This window comes from Rhinopithecus roxellana, chromosome 4, assembly GCF_007565055.1.
Source record: "Rhinopithecus roxellana isolate Shanxi Qingling chromosome 4, ASM756505v1, whole genome shotgun sequence".
Classification (NCBI taxonomy): Eukaryota; Metazoa; Chordata; class Mammalia; order Primates; family Cercopithecidae; genus Rhinopithecus; species Rhinopithecus roxellana.
The window spans coordinates 28,352,323-28,379,418 of NC_044552.1; the positions used below are offsets into that span (position 1 = coordinate 28,352,323).

The window sequence follows — 27,096 nt, forward strand, 5'->3', positions numbered from 1 at the left end:
CTCAGCCTCCGGAGTACCTGAGATTCCAGGCGCTAGCCACGGCACCGGCTCCTGTTGGTTTTAATATCTGTCTTGTTTCACTAGAATCTCAACTCCACGAGGACAAGAATTTTTACCCATTTTGTTCACTGCTGTTTTTTCAGCATTTATAGCAGCCCCATGCGCTTTGCAGAGAATCATTAGATATTTACAGAAAGATTAAATACGCTCTTCCGGAAGCATCGAGAAACAAGATTAAAAGAGCTTGGGTGGAACCTCGTAGCGACCCGTAGTGCTCCCCTTTCCCGCCTTCCTATTAGATGAAAGGAAGAAAGGGAAAAGCCCCGCCCCTCGCTCGGCTGCTGGTGGCGAGGGCTTCGGGTCTTCTCGCTAGTCTCGTGGGGTTCCGCGGTGTAGTCGCTGACTGTGAGCGTCATTTCCGGGCGTCACGTAACGGAGTGGCCAACGTCCTGCAGAGCAACATGCCCAAGTGAGTGGGGCCCCGAAATCTGAGGGTGATTGTAGTCACTAGTTGTGGCCCCTATGCAGGAGCGGAGAGCGGGTTCTGGTTTCTGAAACCTCATGGGATGGGAGAGTATCTGGGGCAGGTGAACGGAGATAGGGAGATGGAGAGCGCTGGACACCCCTTTTTAGAGTGGAGATGGATCCCGCTTAAGGCAACAAAAAAAGCCTGGTTTGTATGTCGACGCTTTGACGCTTTTGAGTCGTGAGGAGGTCGGGCTTTTTGTTTGTGTCTTGGTTTTTATCTTCCATGAACAGCGCTTCCGTGGATGGGCATCTAGCTGGTTGTCATCTCTTTTTTTCTTCCTTTCATCTCTTTTCAGGTTTTATTGTGACTACTGCGATACATACCTCACCCATGACTCTGTAAGTGGCGTATCCATACTTTCAAAAAGCCTTATGTGTAATAATTAAATGAGTTTTGTGTTTTCTTAAAGATGCAAGTTGTGCTTTCCCACCTGCTGAGGTTTAAGGTCAACTGCTTGTAGAAAATAGTTGGAGGTTATTTCCCACCCTAGAGTAACTTTGATTAAAAACCGCTTAACAAGTCAGGCATGGTGGTGTGCCTGTAGTCCCAGCTACGCAAGAGGATGAAATGAGAGAATCGCTTGAGGTCCAGGCTGCAGTGAGGCATGATCAGGCACTGCTCTCCAGCCTGGACAACAAAACAAAAAAAACCTGCTTATCAAATAATACAGCAGTTAAAGTAGAATGTTTTGTTAGTGCTTTTTTTTTTTTTTGAGACGGAGTTTTGCTCTTGTTGCCCAGGCTTGAGTGCAGTGGCACTGTCTCGGCTCACTGCAACCTACACCTCCCGGGTTTAAGCGATTCTCCTGCCTTAGCCTCCTGAGTAGCTGGGACTACCGGCATGGGCCACCACGCCCGGCTAATTTTGAATATTTAGTAGAGACGGGGTTTCTCCATGTTGGTCAGGCTGGTCTCGAACTCCGGACCTCAGGTGATCTGTTTGCCTTGGCCTCCCAAAGTGCTGGGATTACATGCATGAGCCACCATACCCAGCTAACCCCGCCTCTTAAAAAAAATTTAGTGGTCTAAAGAGCACTTGAGTGGATCTTTGCCATGCATGATTTTGTAATGTGCATTGGTTATTTGGAAAAGTTGATTGACTTGAGTTAGTGCCAGGCTTCAAATGTGGACACATTTGATTATTTAATGAAAACCCACATTAATTAATGTCACAATCTAATCAGAACCATCTTTAAATATTGGGAAGCTGTCAAGCTTATGGTGGCAGATAAGATTTTCCAAAATTCTGATTTTTGCTTAATAGCTGAAATTCTATCACTGGCAGTACTTTCCATTGCTCTCTTTGAAGTGACAGGCTCACTCCATTCATTTTTGAGAAGTCTGAATATATGGTTTGTGCCTGTCACTCTCAAATAAAAATGGTGTTCCATCAAAGAGGCAGCTGGGCTGGATATGGTGGCTCATGCCTGTAATTTCAGCACTTCGGGAGGCCGAGGAAGGAGGATTGCTTGAGCCCAGGACTTCAAGAGAGGCAGCTGGTAGAGCTCATAATTTGAACAGTTACATGCCTGCTTTTCCTTGAAAGAGCATCATATTTTGGCATGCAACACAAGTGCTTTGTCTATATTTCCCATTTTGTCACTCAGAATATTAAAAAGACTTGAACTTAAGGGTTGAGATTTAATAAAAATTAATAATTGTGTTGCTTCATTAATTTCACTTAGTGAAACTAGCTTGTTTTCCCCCTGTGAGTACATACATTGAAGAATACAGTGATCACTAATACAGTCGGGTGCCATTGCCTTGATTCATTCTGAAGTACCAGGAGTTTGGCATCATCAATGAAAATGTCAATACAGTGAAAAAGGAAAGTGATGGCTTAGTACTATTATGAAAACACTTTGACCTTGCAGACCTCGTGAAAGAGTCTCAGAGACCCTTCGATGTCTGTGTACCGTGCCCTGAACACTGCAGCTCTATGCTTTGCTGCCTCTGTAGAAATCTGATTAAATCATAACTCTTTTTACAGCTGAGGCCTCGCTGTGTTTCCCAGACTAGTCTAAATTATAACTCTTGATTATCTTGAATAGTGGCCGGAAGAAACTGGCCAGTGATTTTTCTATTGTCACTTTATTTGGAATTCTTTCTAACATATGGTCAGATGTAGTACAGCATTAGTAGAGATGTGGAACATTTAAGTCGGGTGGTTCCTCTTGAAGACGTTGTTACAGTTCTGTATATTATCTTTTTTTTTTGAGATGGAGTCTTGCTTTATTTCCCGGGCTGGAGTGTAATGGCACGACCTTGTTTCACTGTAGCCTCTGCATCCCGGGTTAAAGCAGTTCTCCTGTCTCAGCCTCTCGAGTAGCTGGGATTACAGGCCTGCACCACCACACTCGGCTAGTTTTTGTATTTTTAGTAGAGATGGGGTTTCACCATGAAAAAACAGTCCCGCCTTGGCCTCCCAAAGTGCTGAGAGTCACTGTGCCCAGCCAAGTTCTGTGTATTTTCATACATTGTCCTGGAGTAGAATGCTCTGATAAATTGGTATTTTTAGTAGCTTGTCAGTTTGTGCTTATAGATCCCTAGTCCTTTTTTTTTTTTTACCCCCTCTCTAGGTAAAACCCCTGGAGATAATTTTCTGAAATTGTTAATGAGGGGGCTGTGCCTTTCTGCCCTTTTTTGGCATTATAGTTTCATATACCTATTATTCACTTTCTTGCTAATGCCAGAATTCAGAGAACTGAAAAGTATTTCTTTATATTAAAAATGTCTTTTCATGAGAAATGTCATGAACGCTTGTTCCTTCTAAAGTGATGTCTTGCAAAAATAGAAAATTTCTATGGTGATTGATTTTACAGATCCCTGTAGTGGACTTAGAAATGTGTAAAAACAGCCGGGCATGGTGGCTTACTCCTGTAATCCCAGCACTGGGAGGCCAAGGTGGGCGGATCACGAGATCAGGAGTTCAAGACCAGCCTGGCCAATGTAGTGAAACCCCATCTCTACCAAAAATACAAAAAAAATGACCTGGCTGTGGTGGCACATACCTATCGTCCCAGGTACTTGGGAGGCTGAGGCAGGAGAATCGCTTGAACCTGGGAGGCGGAGGTTGCAGTAAGCCAAGATCTCGCCACTGCACTCCAGCCTGGGTGACATAGTGAGACTCCATCTCAAAAAAAAAAAAAAAAAAAACCAAAAAAAAGAAAGAAATGTGTAAAAACATTCAGTGCTGTAACTTTTGGACTTTGGTTGATTTTTAGTTATTTTTTTTTTTTTTTTTTGAGATGGAATGTCACTGTGTTGCCCAGTCTGGAGTGCAGTAGCATGATCTCAGTTCACTGCAACTTCCACCTCCCAGATTCAAGTGATTCTCCTGCCTCAGCCTCTCGAGTAGCTGGGATTACAGGCGCGTGCAATCATACCCAGTTAATTTTTGTATTTTTAGTAGAGACAGGGTTTCACCTTGTTGGCCAGGGTGGTCTTGAACTCCTGACATCAGGTGATCTGCCCACTTTGGCCTCCCAAAGTGCTGGGATTATAGGTGTGAGCCACTGCGACTGGCTGCTAGTCATGATTTTGTTGTTAGGCTTAAGGCATCATTGTTGTATTAATGTAAGCAGTGGTTGGGAGGACAAGGAATAATTTTTTTTTTTTTTTTTTTTTGAGACAGAGTCTCTCTGTGTCTCCCAGGTTGGAGTGCAATGACACAATCTTGGCTCACTGCACGCTCCGCCTCCTGGGTTCATGCCATTCTCCTGCCTCAGCCTCCTGAGTAGCTGGGACTACAGGCGCCTGCCACCATGCCTGGCTAATTTTTTGTATTTTTAGTAGAAACAGGGTTTCACCATGTTAGCCAGGATGGTCTCGATCTTACCTCGTGATCCACCCGCGTCGGCCTCCCAAAGTGCTGGGATTATAGGCTGGAGCCACTGTGCCCAGCCAGGAACATTTTTTTTTTTTTGAGATAGGATTTTGCTTTGTCACCCAGGCTGGAGTGTAGTGGAGTGATCTTGGCTCACTGTAGCCTTGATCTCTTACGCTTAAACGTCCTTCCCACCTTAGCTTCCCAAGTAGCTGGGACCACCACCTTTGCTGCAGTTACTCAACTGTTCCTCGTAGAGAGAAGCTGTAGCCAATATGTAAATAAATGTGCTGGGCTCTGTGGCTCACACCTGTAATATCACAGCACTTTGGAAGGCCAAGGTGAGAGGATCACTTGAGCCTAGGGGTTTGAGACCAGCCTGGGCAACATTGTGAGACGTCATCTCTACAAAAATTAAGTTGGCTGGTCATAGTGGCTCGTGTCTCTAGTCCCAGCAACTCAGGAGGCTGAGGTGGGATGATTGCTTGAGCCCGGATGGTTGAGGCTGCAGTGAGCTGAGATCGTGCTATTGCATTCCATCCTGGGCAACAGAGCAGGACCCTGTTCAAAAAAAAAAAAAGGTAGATAGAGATAAATGTGGTTGTGTTCCAATACTTTTTTTTTTTTTTTAACACAAAAGCCAGTGGCTGGCCAATGGGGCATAGTTTGCTGACCTCTGGTCTAGATAATATAGTAAAAAAATTACCACAGTATGTTGCTGGATAATGTTTTTAAGTAATACTGTAGCAGCCAGCTAATGCTGCTGATACTAGACACATTACTTTATATAAAGGCAAAACTTTATTAAATTTTTAGTGTTGGACATTTGTTTCTATGTCTGATATGATCTTTTTATTTTGCAGCCATCTGTGAGAAAGACACACTGCAGTGGAAGGAAACACAAAGAGAATGTGAAAGACTATTATCAGAAATGGATGGAAGAGCAGGCTCAGAGCCTGATTGACAAAACAAGTATGCTTCAGTCTCTTGTTCTGATGTGGTAAAATGGTCCTATTCTTTCTTGTCCCTGTCTGTGGTGTTTTTCACAGAGGCAACTCATTCTGAATGATAAATAGGAGCATTTGGATATGTTGAATGAAAGAAGTGGAAGGTCATTGGTTTCCCAAGGATATAAGAACACATTAATATTTATTATTGAGGATAGAGCAATCAGAGACAGCAATAAGGTTAGATGGGGAAGTGAGGCAGAGAAGAATGGAGTTGCTTAATATTTATCTATTAACACCAGATTTTATAGCAAATTTCTATAAAGCCCCTTTGTAGTTAATCCACAGGTTTTAGAAGTGTGTTCCTATTCTAATAGGAACAGATGAGGAGTGGGATTGTGGTTTTCCCCAAGTAGTTTGAGACTATATTTAAATGTTTTATTTGTAGTCCTGACAGAGTACTAGTCAAAAAGAAATTACTTGATGTAACAAAATAGTCTGAATATGTTTCGGATCCCTGTTGTACATCCCATGCTCTTATTATTAGGAACATTTTGTTCTGGCTTATTGGGTCTAGGACACTAACTGAAGGAGATGTTGCATTTTTAGTTTAGATCATCCTGGTGTATTTGAATCACAGCCTTTCTTAATCATTCATTGTACTCCAAGCTGGCAAGCAAATATGGGTTTTGTGATGTGACTTTTTAAAAAAGCAGTAGGCCAGGTGCAGCGGCTAATGCCTGTAATCCCAGCACTTTGGGAGGCTGAGGCGGGCAGATCACTTGAGGCCAGGAGTTGGAGACCATCCTGGCCAACATGGTGAAACCCCATCTCTACTAAAAATACAAAAATTAGCCCAGGTGTGGTGGCTCACGCCAGTAATCCCAGCCAAAACATTTTTTTAAAATTAAAAAGTAATAAAAAGGCAAAACTGGCCGGGCACACTGGCTTACGCCTGTAATCCCAGCACTTTGGGAGGAGGAGGTGGTGGATCATTTGAGATCAGGAGTTTGAGACCAGCCTGGCCAACATGGCGAAAACCCATCTCTACTAAAAATACAAAAAATTCAGATGGGCATGGTGGTGCCTGCCTGTAGCCCCAGCTACTTGGGAGACTGAGGCAGTCTCCCAAGTAGCTCAAACCCAGGAAGCGGAGGTTGCAGCGAGCTATGATTGCGCCACTGCACTGCACTGCACTGCAGTCTGGGCGACAGAGTAAGACTCTGTCTCAAAACAATAGTAATAATTAATAAATAATAAAAAGGCAAAACTATTGTGAAAATTTTCAAATAAAATAGACAAGTGGGTGCTGGGTGTGGTGGCTCACGCCTGTAATCCCAGCACTTTGGGAGGCCGAGGTGGATGGATCACCTGAGATCAGGAGTTCGAGACCAGCCTGACCAATGTGGAGAAACCCTGTCTCTACGAAAAATACAAAATTAGCTGGGTGTGGTGGCGCATGCCTGTAATCCCAGCTACTCGGGAGGTTTAGGCAGGTGAATCGCTTGAACCCAGGAGGCGGAGGTTGCAGTGAGCCAAGGTCTCACCACTGCATTCTGGCCTGGGCGATAGAGCGAGACTCTGTCTGAAAAAAAAAAAAAAAATAGACAAGCTTAATGAACCTCCCATTCTGAATTTCCTAACCCTTCATTTCTCATCACTCAGCTGTAGCACTCTTGTTGCATTTATTCTGAGTTTCTCAACCTTGATACTGTTGTCGTTTAAGGCTGGATAATCTTTTGCTGTGGGGATCTTTCTGTGCGTTGCAGGATTTTTGACAGCATGCCTGGCATCTGCTAATTAGATGCCAGTACCAATCTCCAGTTGTGACTACTAAAAATATCTCCAGGCATTGTGTAGTGTCCCTGGGAGGCAAAATTGTTTCTGGCCAAGAGAGACACTGAATACTGTCACCTACTCCTTCTCCTTCCTGGATTATTATGGAGCAAACCTCAGACATTGTCCCAGTTTTTTAAATTGATTTTATTTATTTATTTTATATATTTATTTTTTTGAGATTGAGTCTTGCTCTGTTGCCCAGGCTGGAGCGATCTCAGCTCACTGCAACCTCTGCCTCCTGGGTTCAAGTGAGTATCCTGCTTCAGCCTCCCGAGTAGCTAGGACTACAGGCGCACACCACCACACCTGGCTAATTTTTTTTGTTTTTGGTAGAAATGGGGTTTCACCATGTTGGCCAGGCTGGTCTTGAACTACTGACCTCAAGTATTGACCTACTTTGGCCTCCCAAAGTGGTGGGATTACAGTCGTGAGCCACCATGCCCAGTCCCAATTTTTTTAAAAAACTGAGTCTCACTCTGTTGCCCAGACTGGAGTGCTGTCGTATAATCAAAGCTCACTGCAGCCTCAAATTTCTGGGCTCAGGTGATCCTCCGGTCTTGGCCTCCTGAGTAGCTAGGACTACAGGTACACACCACTATGCTAGGTTAATTTTGTAAAATTTTGTATAGAGATGGGATCTCACTTTGTTGCTCAGGCTGGTCTTGAACTCCTGGCCTCAAGCAATCCTCCTGCCTGGGCCTCCAAAAGTGTTGGGATTATAGGCATGAGCCACCACACCTGCCCCATTGTCCCACTGCATATGAAAAAATAAACCATGATGTAATCTTTTCCCCTTATTTGAAAAGATGTTAGAAATTTCTTAGCATGAAAAGATTTACAGTATATTCTGTAGTTACTTTCCATAGGCAGCAAAATAATTTAGGATGAATAAACTTTTTTTTAATTTAAATTTTAATTTTTTTAGAGATAGGGTCTTACTCTGTCACGCAGGCTGGAGTGCAGTCGCCTGATCATAGCTCACTGTAGCCTTGAACTCCTGGGCTCAAGCATTCCTCCTGCCTCAGCCTCCCAGGTAGCTGGGACTACAGGTGCACACCACCATTCCCAGCTAATCTTTAGTTTTTGTAGAAACGGGGTCTCACTATGTTGCCCAAGCTAGTCTTTAACTCTGGAACTCAAGAGATCCTCCTGCCTCAACCTCCCAAAGTGCTAGGATTACAGGCAGGAGCCACTGCACTCAGCTTGAGTACATGTGTTTGTTTTTGTTTTAAGGATAGTCAGAATAATAAACATTTTTAGTGGAGGACTTTTTGAGAAGAGTGGGGGAGCCCCTCAGGGACACACTCATGAAATCCCTGATTATGTTGACATAGAGCCTGCTACTAAGTCTGTGACTTTGCTTCCCCCACTTCAGGCTTTACAAGCTGTCCTCCTACAAAAGATGTGAGAGAGGCCTTTTTGATTGAAAAAGTCCATATTGGGATATAATCCCTGTGATCGCACAGGCTTTGTTCAGAGGCATATGGATAATAAGCTATTCATAAATCTCCACTTAGGTCACTTTTTTGATCTGATCCCATGAATTATCAGTAATTGATGAGTAATTTGATTTCCTTTGCATTGGTGGGGGTGGAGTGGGATGGGCTATGGACAGCTTATGTCAGGAACAGACTTTGTAAGTGTGTATTCTAATATTTATTTGTGATTCTTTTCTAAAACCAAATATAGATGATCTTCAGTTTCTCTTGTTTTCTCTTATGCTTCATCTGAAAAAAAAATTTTAATTGATTGTATTAGATTTTCTTAAAAATCGTAACTCTTTTGGGGCAGGCTTATAGTTTGAAATCTTTGTATGTTTTGAATATCCTAGTTTAGTGCATTGATTTCCAAACTGGTAAACCAACATAGTGTATTATTTTGACCTAGGACAGCATACATAGGAAGGATAGAAATTTTATAAAGCCTAGCTTTTTGAGCATGTATTACATACACTTTTTCAAACAAAACTACGAATGGCTTGAATTGGTTATAAACTACATCTACAGATTAAAGATGACTCTTCCTCTTTGGTAAAAGATATTGATAGGGCCAGGCATGGTGGCTCATGCCTATAATCCTAGCACTCTGGTAAGCTAAGATGAGTGGATTGCATGAACTCAGGAGTTTGAGACTAGCCTGGGCAATTTGGTGAAACCCAGTCTCTACAAAAAATACAAAAGTTAGCCAGGCATAGTGCCATGCACCTGTAGCTATTCAGGAGGATGAAGCGAGAGGATCACCTGAGCCCAGGAGGTCGAGGCTGCCGTGAGCTGCGATTGTGTCGCTGCATTACATCATGGGTGACAGTGAGACTCTGTCTCAAAAAGAAAAGACATTGATAGGCAGGACATTTTTACTCCAGTCTCCCATATTTAATTTAGCCATAGAGGCCGGGCGTGGTGGCTCAAGCCTGTAATCCCAGCACTTTGGGAGGCCAAGATGGGCGGATCACGAGGTCAGGAGATCGAGACCATCTTGGCTAACACGGTGAAACCCCGTCTCTACTAAAAAATACAAGAAACGTGGTGGGCGCCTGTAGTCCCAGCTACTCGAGAGGCTGAGGCGGGAGAATGGCGTAAACCCGGGAGGCGGAGCTTGCAGTGACCTGAGATCCGGCCACTGCACTCCAGCCTGGGCGACAGAACGAGACTCCGTCTCAAAAAAAAAAAAAAGAAATGCTAAGTAGAAAACATGAATCAATAAACCAATTAATTGCAATTTTAGCTGCTGAATACCTAAAAATGATTTTAAAACTGTAGAACCATGATGTAATAATTTTAGAGGACAGCTAGCAAGAGTAAAGTAATTGGAACCACCAAAGACTTAAAAGAAAGTGGTTATTTTAGTTACTGGGTTGTTGAATTCTTATTCATCTTTTTTTTTTTTTCTCGCCCTCATCTCCAAAGCGGCTGCATTTCAACAAGGAAAGATACCTCCTACTCCATTCTCTGCTCCTCCTCCTGCAGGGGCGATGATACCACCTCCCCCCAGCCTTCGTAAGTTTAAAGTTTTAATCTTAAAGGGTGTGATGGGGCAGGCTATCCTTTTATTAGGTTACATTATCTCACCGTTGGCTTTCAAATGCTGTTGCATTTGTATGTAGATAGTAATATAAATGTATAAATATATAAATGTTGAATATAGATGCATGTAGTAATAGCAAACAACTTTAGTGATATGATTTCTAAAATAACTTTAGAGTTAACTTTTGATTGCATTGTCACTAAGTACTGTATTTGTGGCATCCCAGTTGTGGATCTAAGACAGATTTAAATGGAAAGAAAGCTCAGAATGAACCTCTGATTAGATGAGCTAATACATGAATAGGAGTTGCTAGGTACATTAAATTATTTACTCTATGAGCACAGCACTAGAGGACTGAAATAGCTGATAAACTCGTTAGTCTTTTGCCCTATTTTCTAACCCACCTAACACCAAAATCTGTATCTTAGAAACATAAGAATTAGGCTGGGTGTGGTGGTTCACACCTGTAATCCCAACACTTTGGGAGGCTGAGGCAGGTGGATCACCTGAGGTCAGGAGTTCAAGACCAGCCTGGCCAACATCGTGAAACCCCATCCCTACTAAAAATACAAAAATTAGCTGGGCGTGGTGGTGCACGTCTGTAGTCCTAGCTACTCAGAAGGCTGAGGCAGGAGAGTTGCTTGAACCTGGATGGTGGCGGTTGCATTGAGCTGAGATCACCCCACTGCACTCCAGCCTGGGCAACACAGCAAGACTGTGTCTCAAAGAAAAAAAAAAGAAAGGTAAGAATTAGATCATTGAAAGTAAAGTGGATCATGGGCCCAGCTTTCTGGGAAAGTTTGTTGTTTCTGTGTGACAAACAAGAGGAGATTGAGTGCTGCACTGGATCGTACTGTACTGTGGCTCTCCTGGGAGGGGTCAGACTGAAATCACATACAGGACCTAGACTCAATCTTGTACACAGTCGCGAGTATAAACCCAGGGAAGTAGGCTGTTTGTAATAGTTGCACACTAATGTAGGTGGACCACTAATGTCCTGCCAAACCTTTTCTGGGCACCTGCCATCCTAGGACCTGGTCAGGCCTCAGCCCATAGCAACTCCAAGGTTACTTCTCTCTCCTTTTCTACCTTGACTGGCTGACACTCAACTCCATTATTTTTGATAGCAGAATAGTCTATGGTATGAATTTACCATAATTTACCTCACTATTTTCTTTCTTTCTTTCTTTTTTTTTTTTGAGATAGAGTCTTGCTCTGTCGCCCAGGCTAGAGTGCAGTGACATGATCTCAGCTCTCTGCAACCTCCGCCTCCTGGGTTCCCTGGATTCAAGTGATTCTCCTGCCTTAGCCTCCCAAGTAACTGGGATTGCAGGTGCATGCCACCATGCCCAGCTAATTTTGTATTTTTAGTAGAGATGGGGTTTTGCCATGTTGGCCAGGCTGGTCCCGAACTCCTGACCTCCCGTGATCTGCCCGCCTCAGCCTCCCAAAGTGCTGGGATTACAGGCTTAAGCCACCACCCCCAGCCTGCCTCACTATTTTCTTATTGGATATTTAAGTTGTTCCAAATTTTAGGTATTGTAAATGATACTGTCAGGAACATCCCTGCATATAAGTCTTTGTATTTCCAAAGAATCTTTTAAAACCATGTTTTCATTTTTTACAAAGGGATCTGAAATTAAATACTTAAGGCTTAAGTCCATCAGCTTTTTGTCACAAGCCCTATAGAAGGTACAACCTCTCCATCCCCTTGTTTTGTTTTTTTAAATTAAAATCTTGATTTTTCTTAACCTAGGGAATCTGACTTTATTTTATTCTTCTGTCTAGGCAGACTTATATGAAGGAGTTCATGAGATCCTTTTAGTTTGATTAAGAAGAGAAAATGTTGCTGGGTGCAGTGGCTAATGTCTGTAATCCTAGCATTTTGGGAGGTTGAGGTGGATAGATTACCTGAGGTTGGGAGTTCGGGACCAGCCTGACCAACATGGTGAAACCCTGTCTCTACTAAAAATACAAAATTAGCTGGGCACGGTGGCACATGCCTGTAATCTCAACTACTCGGGAAGCCGAGGCAGGAGAATTGCTTGAACCTGGGAGGCAGAGGTTGCGGTGAGCCGAGATCGTGTCATCGCACTCTGGCCTGGGCAACAAGAGTGAAACTCCCGTCTAAAAAAAGAAAAGAAAGAGAAGAGAAAATGTTAATATGTGAGCACACCTTAACCACAGGCTCCATTCTTTATTTCAGCGGGTCCTCCTCGCCCTGGTATGATGCCAGCACCCCATATGGGGGGCCCTCCCATGATGCCAATGATGGGCCCTCCTCCTCCTGGGATGATGCCAGTGGGACCTGGTAAGTTTGAATGTCTTGTCTTTCTAGTTTGCTCCATTGTGTTTCTAGTTTGCTCCATTTAGTTTAGTCACTATGCATAACTGACACTTAATGGAAGGAAGTTAGTATGTGTAGCCAAAGCTTGAAAATGGGGAGTTGTGCTCCACTTCTGAGGGTGGAATATTTACATAAATTGTCTAATTAGCTGTCTAAATGTATTATTGTAACAAATTAAATTTGGTCAATTATTAATGGTAAAGAAAAAGAAATACTTGGTTTATCATTATAATTGGATGGTATCCAGTGACCTTGTGCTACTAAAAGCAGGATAGGTTGCGTCTGTTTTTATTTTCTTCTCTTCTGTTTCCTTGCCTCACCCTGGCTTTTGGCCATTTATACTGAAGAGAAGGGTTGATGAACTTGTTCCATTTTGTGGGGAGGGGGAAGGTTATGGATACATTTTCTCAGTTTTGATTTGGAGCAGAGCCACCTCTTGTTGCTTGTTTAATCTTGCAGTTTAACTTGGCCACATCATTATATTAAAAAGCTTTCAGCCTGGTGGTTGGTTTTTTATTTGGGGAGGGGTAGAAAATCTTACACTTCAAACGTTTTATTTTAATGTCAGTTTAAACATACGTTAATTTGCAAATCTTTCTGATACATGAGCAGGACCTTTGCTTTAAGAGTGTGTCTAATGATTGGAACACTGTATATTTATTGCATTAACCAGTAAGCCATAACTATAACACATCCTCCACCAACTTTAGTTTCATTTCTTTGAAGTGTTCTGAAACCTTGTGATATAATCTAGTTCCAATCTTTTATGATTATTTTGCCTACCAAATTGTTGAGCATTTTTTGGTGATAGTTTATCTGAGTCTTCCTAAGTATTAAGTTAGTTTTCATAGAAGCTGTTCTCTTTTCACACTCATTTAATTGGTTTGCAGAAAAATTATATATATATAATTAGAGTAATAACTACAACTGACATAATCAGGTTTGGGAACAGATGTGACCGACACCTCCAACTCCTCTGGAAAAACAAGCTGCAAAGTTACTAGAGTAGCTTCCTAGGCAGAAGTATCAGTATGTCTGCTGTGGGTATCACTTAGAGGAAGGGGAGAGTATAGATAAAGAGAGTTCCTGCCTTACTGACTTGTGAGCCCAAAGCACAATCAAAATGACTTCAATGACTTTAGCTTCCTTAACCCAGGCTCACAAATTCAAATTCTTAGAGGTTTTAGGGATGTGGTGAACTGGGGAATGCATGATTCGTCTAAAGAAGGTTTCTAGAACTCAGCTTCAGCCTGTGGTTGACATTCGAGAATACAGGCTTGGTGTTGCCTTTTCTCCTGAGTTTGCTTTTTGTTTTCTGTTTTTTCAAGCCAGGATAAAATGATAAGATTGTGGGATTTGTGTTAAAATAATTGAGTAGTTAGAGGGTGGACAGGGATAGGAATGGGTGGCGAGTAGAGATAAAGTTGTCCATGAGTGGATAATTGTTGAAGCTGGATGATGGATACATGGATGTTCATTATACTCTTCTTTACTATTCTTGTGTATGTTTGAACATTTCCATAATAAAAAGTTTAAAAGAAAAAAGGAATCTACTCTTTCGTATGAAATCCCAATGTTGTCAACTGATTCAAAGTAAATCCACTATGGAAACCAAAGAAAACAAGTTGCCAGTTTTTAATCTTTGGTCTATGTCCATCCATTTCCTCTAAGAAATTCTTAAATATAGGTTAAGCATGGGCTTTTATGTGGTATTTAGAAGTTAGTAGTATTCTCTGTTCCTGTTTAAATTGGTCTTAAATTCTGTACCTGTTGGATTTTGTGTCTTTGCATATTCTTGTGTTTCACTATTTGTGATAAGGCTATATTCAAGTTTGAATGTAGTTTTCTCTTGAACCCTTTGCTGCAAACCTTTAATCCAAATTATTTAGTTAAAAATAAATTGGTAAAATTTGATGTTTAAAAAGAATATAGATAACATGAAATTATGGGGCATAATAGTAAAATTAATATCCATGAACCCACCACCCAGCTGAGAAGTAGAACATTATCGATTCCATTGAAACTACCTGTGTTCCTCTCCGACCCCTCTGCCTGCCTTCCCCTCCCTGGCTCATTTATTTGGCTGGTTTATTGATGGGACACTTAAAAAATTCATTAATAGTTTCTGAAATGCATTAGAAAAATCAGATTTTTGTGTGCACTAATTGTTATAAATCACATTATTGCCTATTATTTTTCTTGACTTGAGCTAAGTATGGTTACTAACAGGTTCCCAGCATGGGCCTCCTGCTTACCTTTCCTACAACTCCGAACAAACGCTTAGTGGCAAGATTGTCCTCTGTGCCTGTGTACATTCAGGAAATAGCTCCTGGTTATATGGTGGATATCACTGATTAAAAGAGCTGACTGAAAAACATGTGACTTAGTTGTGAATTTCCCTGAGTGAGAAAAAAAGGTCAGTTTAGGGAACTAGTGTCCCTGGTGATTTCTGGAAAGCAGTCTATTAATAGTTTCCCCTTACTATCATTAGATCATGATTCCCATATGGTTCTTGTGTTGACCTTTTTGTTTTTTTGTCTGAGAATGTCTAAGTAATTTACAGATGTGATAAATTTGTTGCATTTCTTCTGTCACGTATGTCTTTTTTCCAGTATTTTGCAAGGGGGGCTACGTTTTTTGTTCTTAATTGAAGTCCCATCAAACTCTCCCTAAATAATATTTTCTGACTCCCTTTTTTTCCCTCTTCTTTGTTTTGTCCTGCAGCTCCTGGAATGAGGCCGCCCATGGGAGGCCACATGCCAATGATGCCTGGGCCCCCAATGATGAGACCTCCTGCCCGTCCCATGATGGTGCCCACTCGGCCCGGAATGACTCGACCAGACAGATAAGGATAGAGGGGAGGCCTCATTGTATCAGTTTTATATTACCTGTTCTGCTTCACCAGGAGATCATGCTGCTGTAATACTGAGTTTTCTAAACAGCATAGGGAAGACTTGCTCCCCTGTCCTATCAGAGAATAGTTTTGGAGGGGAGAAGTAGGACAAAAAAGATGCAGTTTTCATTTATATTGGGAAATGTGAAAATAAAATTGTCAACTCTTTCTTTTCCTCCTCTCCGTGTTTTCTGTGTATCATAAAGGAAATGAAACATTCCAGTTCTGTTTCTCTAGCTAATTATCTCTTCAGCATATCCTCTGCGTGAGATTATTTTTCCTTAGCTATATAGTAAATCTCTTCAGGCATCCTCCCTTTATTAGTAAAGTCATCTTGTACAGCACTAAATCTAGCACTTGCAGAGCTTTTGTTGGTTAAATCAATCAACAGCTCGATTAATTTTTCACATGAATAACACTTTGTATAGTAAGTGGAAAATTTTAAGTCTTTTATGCTGAAGTAAGGGAAAATAGTTCCTGTTGTGTGCGTGTCAGCTAAGAATGGCAAGAATTGCCCTAAACTCAGCTTCTCCTCCTTTCTCTCAGCTCCCCTCTTCCTTGGGCTCAAATAATGTGAAAAGTTTCTCCTTTTTAAAAAACGTATTTAAAGTTATTTTAAAAAATAACTTTAAGGCCGGGCATGGTGGCTCACGCCTCTAATCCAAGCAGTTTGAGGACTGAGGCGGGCAGATCACCTGAGGTCGGGAGTTCCAGACCAGCCTGAACAATGTGGTGAAACCCCATCTCTACTAAAAATACAAAAATTAGCCAGGCATGGTGGTACGTGCCTGTAATCCCAGCTACTCAAGAGGCTGCGGTGGGAGAATCACTTGAACCTGGGAGGCAGAGGTTGCAGTGAGCCGAGATTGTGCCACTGTACTCCAGCCTGGGCAACAGAGTCTCCAAAAAAATAAATAAATGACATAATAATAATCAAAAATAATAATAACTAAAGGGCCAAGTGTGATAGCTGACGCCTGTAATCCCGGCATTTTGGGAGACTGAGACGGGTGGATTGCTTGAGCCCATGAGTTTGAGACCAACCTGGGCAACATGGGGAAACCCCATCTTTACAAAAAAATACAAAGATAAGCTGGGTGTGGTGGCACACGCCTGTAGTCCCAGCTACTCTAGAAGCTGAGGTAGGAGGATTCCGCTTGAGCCTGGGAGGCGGAGGTTGCAGTGCGCTGAGATTATTACACTGTTACTGCCTGGGAGACAGAGCGAGACCCCATCTCAAAAAAAACCAAAAAGCAACCCAAACAACTTTAAATTAGAGATAGTGTCTCACAATATTGGCCAGGCTAGTCTGGAACTCCTGGTTTCAAGCATTCCTCTTGCTTCAGCCTCTTGAAGTGTTGGGGTAACAGGCGTGAGCCACTACACCTGGCCTGAAAACTTTCTGTAGCATTAGTAAAATTACACAGATTTCTATATTACAGAAGGTGCTTTTATTTGTTTATTTTTTTGAGATAGGCTCTCACTCTATTGCCCAGGCTGGGGTGCAGTGGCTCAGTCATAGCTTACTACAGCTTTGACCTCCTGGGCTCAAGTGATCCTCCTGCCTTGGCCTTCCAAAGTGCTGGGATTACAGGGGTAAGTCACTGTGGCTGGCCCAGAATGTGTTTTTAGAATTCTGTTTGTTACATAAGTAGGCTGTAAAAGTAGCATATTTTCAGGGAAGCATCTAGAAAGGAAGCCATTGGCACTGTTCATATTCAGTGAAGTGTAAAACTTAAATTCTCGGCTGGGCGTGGTGGCTCATGCCTGTAATCCCAGCACTTTGGGAGGCCGAGGTGGGCAGATCACAAGGTCAGGAGTTTGAGACCAGTCTGCCTACATGGTGAAACCCCGTCTCTACTAAAAAATACAAAACATTAGCTGAGTGTGGTGGTGTGCGCCTGTAATCCTAGCTACTCGGGAGGCTGAGGCAGGATAATTGCTTGAACCTAGGAGGCGGAGGTTGTGAGCCAAGATTGCACCATTGCACTCTAGCCTGGGTGACAGAGCAAGACTCCGTCTCGAGAAAAAAACAAACAAAAAACCTTAAAACTCATATTGCAAGTGGGAATGAAAACTATTATACCCTCTGGGAAGGCAATTTGGCGGTATCTATCAGAATTATAATAACTGTATCTATGACCTAGTATTTTCATGTCTAGAAATTTATCCTGCAGGTAGACTTGCACATGTATGAAATGACTGACATGTATGTGTATTATGTATTGCAGCAAAAGATTGGAAATAATATAGATGTCCAATGATAGGGGGCTGATTTAAGTATAATACAGTTGCATATACCATGTTGCATATACATGCATCAATACACAGTTCCATATACTATGCCTGTTAAAACAGTATAAGGAAGTTCTGTGTACCAATAGGAAAAGATCTCCAAGATACACATTGTTCTACACATTGGTTCACCTAACAATGTATTGTTTGCGGCTATCCTTTTTTTTTTTTTCTGAGATGGAGTCTCACTCTGTCGCCTAGGCTGGAGTGCAGTGGCGTGATCTTGACTCACTGCAAGCTGCATTTCCTGGGTTCACGCCATTCTCCTGCCTCAGCCTCCTCAGCAGCTGGGACCACAGGCGCCTGTCATCATGCCCAGCTAATTTTTTTTTTTCTATTTTTAGTAGAGGCGGGGTTTCACTGTGTTAGCCAGGATGGTCTCCATCTCCTGACCTCGTGATCTGCCCGCCTCGGCCTCCCAAAGTGCTGGGATTACAGGTATGAACCACGCGCCCAGCCAATAGATTCTTTATTTTAAAACTTATTACAAAACTACATTAATCAAGACACTGTGGTACTTGCATAAGAATAGACATATAGATAAATGAAATAGAATTAAGAGTCCAGAAATAAACCCTTAACATCTGTCATCAGTTGATTTTCACCAGGACAATTCAATGGGGAAAATGATGTTTTCAACAAATGTTGCTAGGACAACTGGATATCCACATGTAAAATTATGAAGTCGATTCCTTGCATCATACCATATATAAAAATTATGCCGGGCACGGTGGCTCATGCCTGTAATCCCAGCACTTTGGGAGGCCGAGACAGGCGGATCACAAGGTCAGGAGATCGAGACCATCCTGGCTAACACGGTGAAACCCCGTCTCTACTAAAAATACGAAAAAACTAGCCGGGCAAGGTGGTGGGCGCCTGTCGTCCCACCTACTCGGGAGGCTGAGGTGGGAGAATGGCGTGAACCCAGGAGGCGGAGCTTGCCGTAAGCCGAGATCGTGCCACTGCACTCCAGCCTGGGCGACAGAGTGAGACTCCATCTCAAAAAAAAAAAAAAAAATTATATATGGGTCATATTAACATGGATCATATTCCTAAATGTAAGAGCTAAAACTATACAATCTTAGAAGAGAATGTAGATGTAAATCTTCATGTCTTCAGATTAGGCAGTGATTTCCCAGATACGACACCAAAAGCACAGCAGCACAAGTGGAGGGAAGATAAACTGGATATCATCTAATTTTTTTGCACTTCATTTTTCTTTGTCTTTTTTTATGTTTGTTTTTGAGATGGAGTCTCGCTCTGTTGCCTAGGCTGGAGTACAGTGGCACAATCCCAGCTTACTGCAACCTCTACCTCTCAGGTTTAAGCGATTCGCCTGCCTCAGCCACCTGAGTAGCTGGGACTACACACGTGCGCCACCACGCCTGGCTAACTTTTTTGTATTTTTAGTAGAGACTGGGTTTCACCATGTTGGCCAGGCTAGTCTTGAACTCCTGACCTCAGGTGATCTGCCCACCTCGGCCTCTTGAAGTGCTGGGATTACAGGCGTGAGCCACCGCGCCCAGCCTGCACTTCATTTTTCTATCAGGAAAGTTAAGACAACTCATAGAATGGGAGAAAGTTTTGCAAATAATATATCGTGTAACGGACTTGTATCTACAATATATAAAGAAATATAACTCAACAAAAAGACAATTAAAAAATCGACAAGAGATCTGTACAGACATTGTTTCCAAAGAAGATTTACAAATGGCCAAAAACCTATGAAAAGGTGTTCAACATCAGCCATCTAGGAAATGCACACAAATCCTTAACCAAATATTGGCAATCAGAATTCAGCAATATATGAACATTATATACCATGACCAAAAGATCTGTTTCAGGGATGCAGGCTGATTCAGTATTTGAGAATCATTAGGCCAGGCGTGGTGGCTCACGCTTGTAATCCCAACACTTTGGGAGGCTGAGGCGGGCAGATCACCAGAGGTCGGGAGTTTGAGACCAGCCTGATCAACATGGAGAAACCATGTGTCTACTAAAAATACAAAATTAGCTGGGCGTGGTGGCACATGCCTACAATCCCAGCTACTAGGGAGGCTGAGGCAGGAGAATCACTTGAACCCAGGAGGTGGACGTTGCAGTGAGTGGAGATCATGCCATTGTACTCCAGCCTGGGCAACAAGAGCAAAACTCTGTCTCAAAAAAAAAAAAAAAAAAAAAAAAAAATTATTGCTGGGCGCGGTGGCTAGCGCCTGTAATCCCAGCACTTTGGGAGGCTGAGGCAGGTGGATCACCTGAGGTCAGGAGTTCAAGACCAGCCTGACCAACATGGAGAAACCCTGTCTCTACTAAAAATACAAAATTAGCAGAGCACAGTGACGCTTGCCTGTAATCTCAGCTACTTGGGAGGCTGAGGCAAGAGAATCGCTTTAACCTGGGAGGCGGAGGTTGCGGTGAGCCGAAATCGTGCCATTGCACTCCAGCCTCGGCAACAAGAGCAAAACTCTGCCTCAAAAAAAAAAAAAAGTTAAATTTAATCCACCATGTTAACAGGCTAAATAAGAAAAATTCTCGATCATAGCATTTCATACAGACAAAGCATTTGACAAAATTCAACACGATAAAAATAGAGAAAAATAGACAACTTCCTCAACTTGTTAAAGAGCATTCACAGAAATCTACAGCTGATCTATGTGTTGGTGAAAACTGAATGTTTTGCCCCTAAGTTTGGGAATAAGACAAAAATGTCCACTCTTAGCACTCTTTTTAACAACGTACTTGAAGTTTTAGCTACCAGAAAAAATTAAAAGGCATGCAGATCAGAAAGGAAGAAACAAAATTGTCTCAATTGCGTATGACATCATTGTGTACATAAAAAATTCCAAGAAGGTAACTCACACCTGTAATCCCAGCACTTTGGGAGGCAAGGTGGGAGGATCACTTGAGTCCCGGATGTCGAAGTCACAGTGAGTCTTGAAAGCACCACTACACTCCAGTCTGGGTGGCGACAGAGCAAGACTCCATCTCATTAAAAAAAGAAAAAATCAAGGAATCTACAAAATGACCTTATACTACAAAATACTGCTTCAACCTATAAAAAGAGCTAATGAGTGAGTTCAGCAAAGTTTCAAGGTACAAGATAAACACACAAAAATAATGGTTTTTCTGTATACTAGCAATGAACACATGGACACATACATTAAAAATAACTGCTCAAAAGAAAAAAATAGATGTAAATCTAATAAAACTAGTATAGGCTGGGTATGTTAAAAAGTACATAGTGCTGATGAAATAAATCACAGAAGATCAAAATAAATAAATTGGAAGACTCAACATAATAAATATGTTTATTCACCCTAATTAAATATATACTTTTAACCCCATTCCTATCAAAATTCCAGCAAGATGTTTGTAGATATAGACAGGATTATTCTGAAAATTAAATGGTTGGGCCAGGTATAGTGGCTCACGCCTGTAATCCCAGCACTTTGGGAGGCTGAGGCAGGCAGATCGCTTGAGGCCAGCCTGGCCAACTTGTCTCTACTGAAAATGCAAAAATACTGAAAATACAAAAATTAGCCAGGCGTGGTGGCAGGCACTTGTAATCCTGGCTCCTCAGGAGGTCGAGGCATAAGAATCACTTGAACTCAGGAGGCGGAGGTTGCAATGAGCTGAGATCGTTCCATTGCACTCCAGCCTGGGTGACTGTGTCTCAAAAAATAAATAAATAAATAAAAATAAAAAATTTTAGTGGGAAGATAAAGAAACTAGAATAGCAAAAACAATTTTGAGAGCGAATAGGCCAGGTGTGGTGGCTTATGCCTGTAATTCCAACACTTTGGAACACCTGGAGATGGCACTGCACTCCAGCCTGGGCAACATACTGAGACCCCATCTCTACAAAAATAAAAATTAGCCGGGTATGGTGGCACACACTTGTGGTCCCAGTTACTGCAGAGGCTGAGGCAGGAGGATCTTTTGAGCCCAGGAGGTTGAGGCTGTAGCTATGATCACACCACTGTACTCGGTACAGGGCAAGACACTGTCTCTTAAAAACAAAAAAGTAATAAAGTGGGAGGATTCTACCTGATTTCAAGACTTACTACATTGCTACACTTATCAAGACTCTGGTGTTGGGAGAAGGACATAGATCGATGAAACTAAATAGAGATCCTAGAAATAGATCCACATAAATATGCCCAATTGGGCCAGGGGCAGTGGCTCACACCTGTAATCCCAGCACTTGGGAGGCCAAGGTGGATAAATCACTTGAGTCCAGGATTTCAAGGCCAGCCTGGGCAACACGGCAAAACCCCATCTCTGCTAAAAATATGAAAGTTAGCTGGGCGTGGTGGCGGGCGCCTATAATCCGAGCTACTCAGGAGGCTGAGCCAGGAGAATTGCTTGAACCTGGGAGGCAGAGGTTGCCATGAGCCGAGATTGCACTACTGCACTTCAGTCTGGGTGACAGAGCGAGACTCTGTCTCAAAATATATATATACACACACACACACACACACACACACACACACACACACACACACACACACACACATATATATATAATAGCTGGGTGGAGTGGCATGGGCCTGTAGTCCCAGCTACCAGGGAGGGTAAGGGAGGAAGACTGCTTGAGCCCAAGATCATGCCATTGCCACCACACCTGGCCACAAAACACCTATTAAGAGGAAAAAAGACAAAGGCCAGTGTGGTGGCTCACGCCATTGCACTCCAGCTGGGGCGACAGAGTGAGACTCCATCTCATGCCTCCCAAAGCCACTGGGTGTAGTGGCACATGCCTGTAATCCCAGCTACTCAGGAGGCTGAGGCAGGAGAATCACTTGAACCCAGGAGGCAGAGGTTGCAGTGAGCGGAGATTGTGCCATTGCACTCCAGCCTGGGCAGCAAGAATGAAACTCCATCTCAAAAACAAAAAAATAAAAAAAGAGGAAAAAAGACAACCTACAGCCTGTGAGAAAATATTTGCAAGGCCCAGCGTGGTGACTCACCCCCATAATCCCGGTACTTTGGGAGTCCAGGGCGGGTGGATCATTTGAGCCCAGGAATTTGAGACCAGCCTGGGCAACATGGTGAAACCTTGTCTTTACAAAAAATACAAAAATTAACTGGGTGTGATGGCACATACCTTTAGTACCAGCTACTCGGTGGGGTGGGAGGGGGTTGAGGTGGGAGGGTTGCTTGAACCTTGGAGGTAGAGGCTGCAGTGAATGTGATTGCACCACTGCACTCCAACCTGGATGACAGAGTGAGACCCTGTCTCAGAAAAAAAAAAAAGAAAAAAAGAAAGATTTGCAAATGACACATCCAACAAGATACTAATATTTCAAATATATAAAGAACTCTCAAAACTCAAGGGTAAAAAAAAAAAAATCCAATTAGAATGTGGGCAAAAGACATGAAGAGAGATTTAACTGAAGCAGATATACAGATGGCAAATCACATGAAAAGGTATTCAATGTCATTGGCCATTAGGGAAATACAAATCAAAACTACAATGAGATATCACTACACACCCATCAAATGGCTAAAATAAATATAGTGACAACACAAATGATGGTGAAGATACAGAGAAACTGGATCACTTACACACTGCTGGTGGGAACGTGAAATGATATAGTCATTCTGAATACCAGTTTGGCAGTTTTTAGATACACTAAACACTCAACTACCATACAACCCAGCTATTGCACTCCTGGGCACTTATCCCAGCAAAATGAAAAATTTATGCTCACACAAACACCTGTACACAAATATTTATAGCAAGCTTATTTATAATAATAAAAAACTGGAGACAGCTCAGATGTCCTTCAGCAGGTGAATGGTTAAACAAACTGTGGTATGTCTATATCATGGAATACTACTCATAAGTAAAAAGGAACAAACTATTCATATACATAACTACCTGGATGAATCTCTACAGAATTATGCTGATGGAAAAAGTACCCTCAGGCCGGGCACATGGTGACTCACACCTGTAATCTCAGCTCTTTGGGAGGCCAAAGTGGGAGGATTCCTTGAGCCCAGGAGTTCAATGCCAGCCTGTGAAATATAGCAAGATCCTGTCTCTATCAAAAATAAAACAATTAGCCAGGCATGGTGGCATGTGCCTGTAGTCCCAACCGCTTAGGAGGCAGAGGTGGGAGGATCCCTTGAGGCCAGAAGTTGGAGGCTACAGTGAGCTATGATTGCACCACTGCACTCCAGCCCAGGCAACAACAGAACGAGACCCCATCTCTAAAAATAATAATAATAATTAAAAATAAATAATAAGAAAAAGTACAATCCCCAAAGATTACATACTGTATGGTTCCATTTATATAACATTCTCAAAATTACAAAATTATAGAAATGGAGAATACATTAGTGGTTGCTGGGGTTAAGGAAGTGGTGAGTACTGGAGGAAGATTGGGGTGATTATAAAAGGGCAACAGTGGCTGGGCGCAGTGGCTCATGCCTGTAATCCCAGCACTTTGTGAGGCTGAGGCAGGCAGATCACCTGAGGTCAGGAGTTTGAGACCAGCCTGGCCAACATTGTGAAACCCCGTCTCTACTAAAATAGAAAAATTAGCCCGGTGTGGTGGCATGCACCTGTAATCCCAGCTACTCTGGAGGCTAAGGCAGGAGAACTGCTTGAACTTGGGAGGCAGAGGTTGCAGTGAACTGAGTTCACACCATTGCACTCCAGCCTGGGCGACAGAGCAAGACTCCATCTACAAAAAAAAAAAAAAAAAAAAAAAAAAAAAAAAAGGGCAACAGTGATGGACATGTTCTGTATATTATCTATTGATGTCAATATCTTGGTTGTGATACTGCAATATAGTTTTGCAAGATGTTATTATTGGGGAGAACTAGGTAAAGGATACAAGGACTTATTTGTATTATTTCTGTTTTTTTTTTTTTTTTTGAGATAGAGTTTTGCTCTGTTACCCAATTAGGGGCATGATCACTCACTGCAGCCTTCGCCTCCCGAATTCAAACAATTCTCCTGCCTCAGCCTCCCGAGTAGCTGGGATTACAGGCACCCGCCAACATGCCCGGCTTGTGTTTGTATTTTTAGTAGACATGGGATTTCACCATGTTGGCCAGGCTGGTCTCGAACTCCTGACCTCAAGTCATCCCCCCGCCTTGGCCTCCCAAAGTGCTGGGATTACAGGCATGAGCCACCGCGCCCCGCCTATTTGTATTATTTCTTACAACTGAATGTTAATCTATAATCATCTCAATATAAAATGTTTAACTCAAAAAAAATGTATGGATTGGCTTCAGATTCCTTTTGTCTTTATATGTCTCAGATTCTTAGAATTGCAAGGCAGGATAAACACATTAATACTGTTGGTGAGAATATCAACTCTCCTATTTCCTGGTCCCTAAAGAGGCCATATTTTTGTAGAGCACGAATTTTTGCATTCAACAAAAATAACTCATTCACCAGTCGTGATGACGCATTCAGTGAGGACGCTGAGTCTCTGAGCATGCGGTAGGTTTTGCCTTACATAGCGGATTCAGATGTCTAATCTTTGCTGGGGTGCTCCAGCAAAGGAAGCCTGAAATGCAAAAATTGCTGTGAGGCCCCTGTGGCTGAGGACCGAATTGGGAAAAAGTAATAATGGCCGATAACATTGGCAAGAAACCTCTTCTATAGGCCCTATTGGTCCCTGTTATATATTCTGGTGAGAGGTGGGCAGAGGGACAATTAATGATATTCAATCCTACAGGAGGGGAGTGGGTAGTAAAGTACCCGGACCGAGGATGATTTGCTTCCCTTTTATAGAATATTTTGGGGACTTCTGGGGAAAATTGAACTTACTATGACTAAGGGATAGGCATAGGAATGCATGGTCTGTTATTTTTGTCAGTCGACCAGGCTGGAGTGCAGTGGGGTGATTTCAGCTCACTGCAACCTCTGCCTCCCAGGCTCAAGGGATCCTCCCATCTCAGCCTCCCGAGTAGCTGGGATTACAGGCGCGTGCCACCACGCCCGGCTAATTTCTGTATTTTTTGTAGAGATGAGATTTCGTCATGTTACCCAGACTGGTCTCGAACTCCTGGGCTCAAGCGATCCATCTGTCTCGGCCTCTCAAAGTGCTGGGATTACAGGGGAGAGCCACCGCGGCTGGCCTGATTATTTATTTTCAAAATTTAACATTTGTATGGTTTACCGTGCTTAGACTCTCTCTGGAATTAGGGAGTAATTGTTTTGAGGGAAATAATTGTTTTGGGAGACACAGAGACATGGTTGAATGTCCTTGGTTTTATATTAAAGAATGACTACATTTAAAATGCAATATTAGCCGGTGGACAGACCGGCTAATATTATAGGAATAAGACTGTCTCAAGAGGTTTTTGTTTTTCTTTTTTTTCCCCAAGTTTTTGCTTGAAGGCTTAAGTCCAGAGAACTGTCACCTTTCTATCCTTGCCATTGGGTCTACGGGTGTCGCCGGCATGTGGGTTACACTTTTTTTTTTTTTTTTTTGAGACGGAGTCTCGCGCTGTCGCCCATTCTGGAGTGCAGTGGCGCAATCTCGGCTCACTGCAAGCTCCGCCTCCCGGGTTCACGCCATTCTCCTGCCTCAGCCTCCCCAGTAGCTGGGACTACAGGCTCCCGCCACCACGCCCGGCTAATTTTTTTTTGTATTTTTAGTAGAGACGGGGGTTTCACCATGTTAGCCAGGATGGTCTCGATCTCCTGACCTCGTGATCCGCCCGCCTCGGCCTCCCAAAGTGCTGGGATTACAGGCGTGAGCCACGGCGCCCGGCCATGGGTTACACTTTTAAGCGTATGGATGAAATAGAGTGGAAGTAACACTTGACTGGGAGTCAGAATACTTGGGTTCTAGTCCTGGGTGGCTCTAAGTAGGTGACCTTGGGAAAGCTCTTATTTCCCAGGGCTTCCGTTTCAGTATTTGCACAGTGAAGATGCTCATCTCTAAAGTCCGAGGTCATTTTAACAACTGACCGTCTCATTTTCTTCTGACCCCACATTTGGGAGGGAGTGCTTCTGCAGTGCGCCGCTCAGGTCTTGAGTGAATACATTTTGCCCATCGGTTCAGGATCGGAGGCTAAGGGAGGCACCAAGAGGGTGACGGCGCCCCCTTCCCAGCTCTGCAGCACAAAGCCCTTCGCAGCTGACCGCAGCGGTTGGTTCGCTTCTCCCATCTACGGGTCTGTGAGGTCCTTCATACTACTTTTTAGTCCCCAGCCTGATTCCTGGAGTACAGCTGGTGCTCAACAAATACTGAGTGAATGTGTGAGGGAAATAAAGGAGAGGCGGACGCTGGCATCCGGGAGCTGCGCAATGATCTAACGAATTTCTGCAAAAATTACAGCTACCCTGCCTTTCTCCTAGGCTTCAAGGCGACTGCCGGGTGCGAAAGGAACCGCACACCCCTCAGAGGAGAAAGAAACCTTTCAGACC

At 43.0% G+C, this 27,096-nt stretch overlaps 1 protein-coding gene across 2 annotated transcripts; it reads left to right on the top strand.

Moving 5' to 3' along the window:
* Window positions 1-261: 261 nt before the first annotated feature.
* Window positions 262-15,578, top strand: SNRPC (small nuclear ribonucleoprotein polypeptide C). 2 transcript variants are annotated; one of them, XM_010389607.2, is made up of 6 exons: window positions 262-469; window positions 825-867; window positions 5,218-5,326; window positions 10,047-10,136; window positions 12,371-12,475; window positions 15,236-15,578. In XM_010389607.2, exons 1-6 carry the CDS (start codon window positions 300-302, stop codon window positions 15,358-15,360), a joined length of 642 nt encoding a protein of 213 aa, XP_010387909.2. In that variant the 5' UTR covers window positions 262-299; the 3' UTR covers window positions 15,361-15,578. The 2 variants fall into 2 exon arrangements, with proteins under 2 accessions (XP_010387909.2, XP_030785138.1); XM_030929278.1 differs by lacking the exon at window positions 262-469 and adding an exon at window positions 572-673.
* The last annotated feature ends 11,518 nt before the right edge of the window (window positions 15,579-27,096 follow it).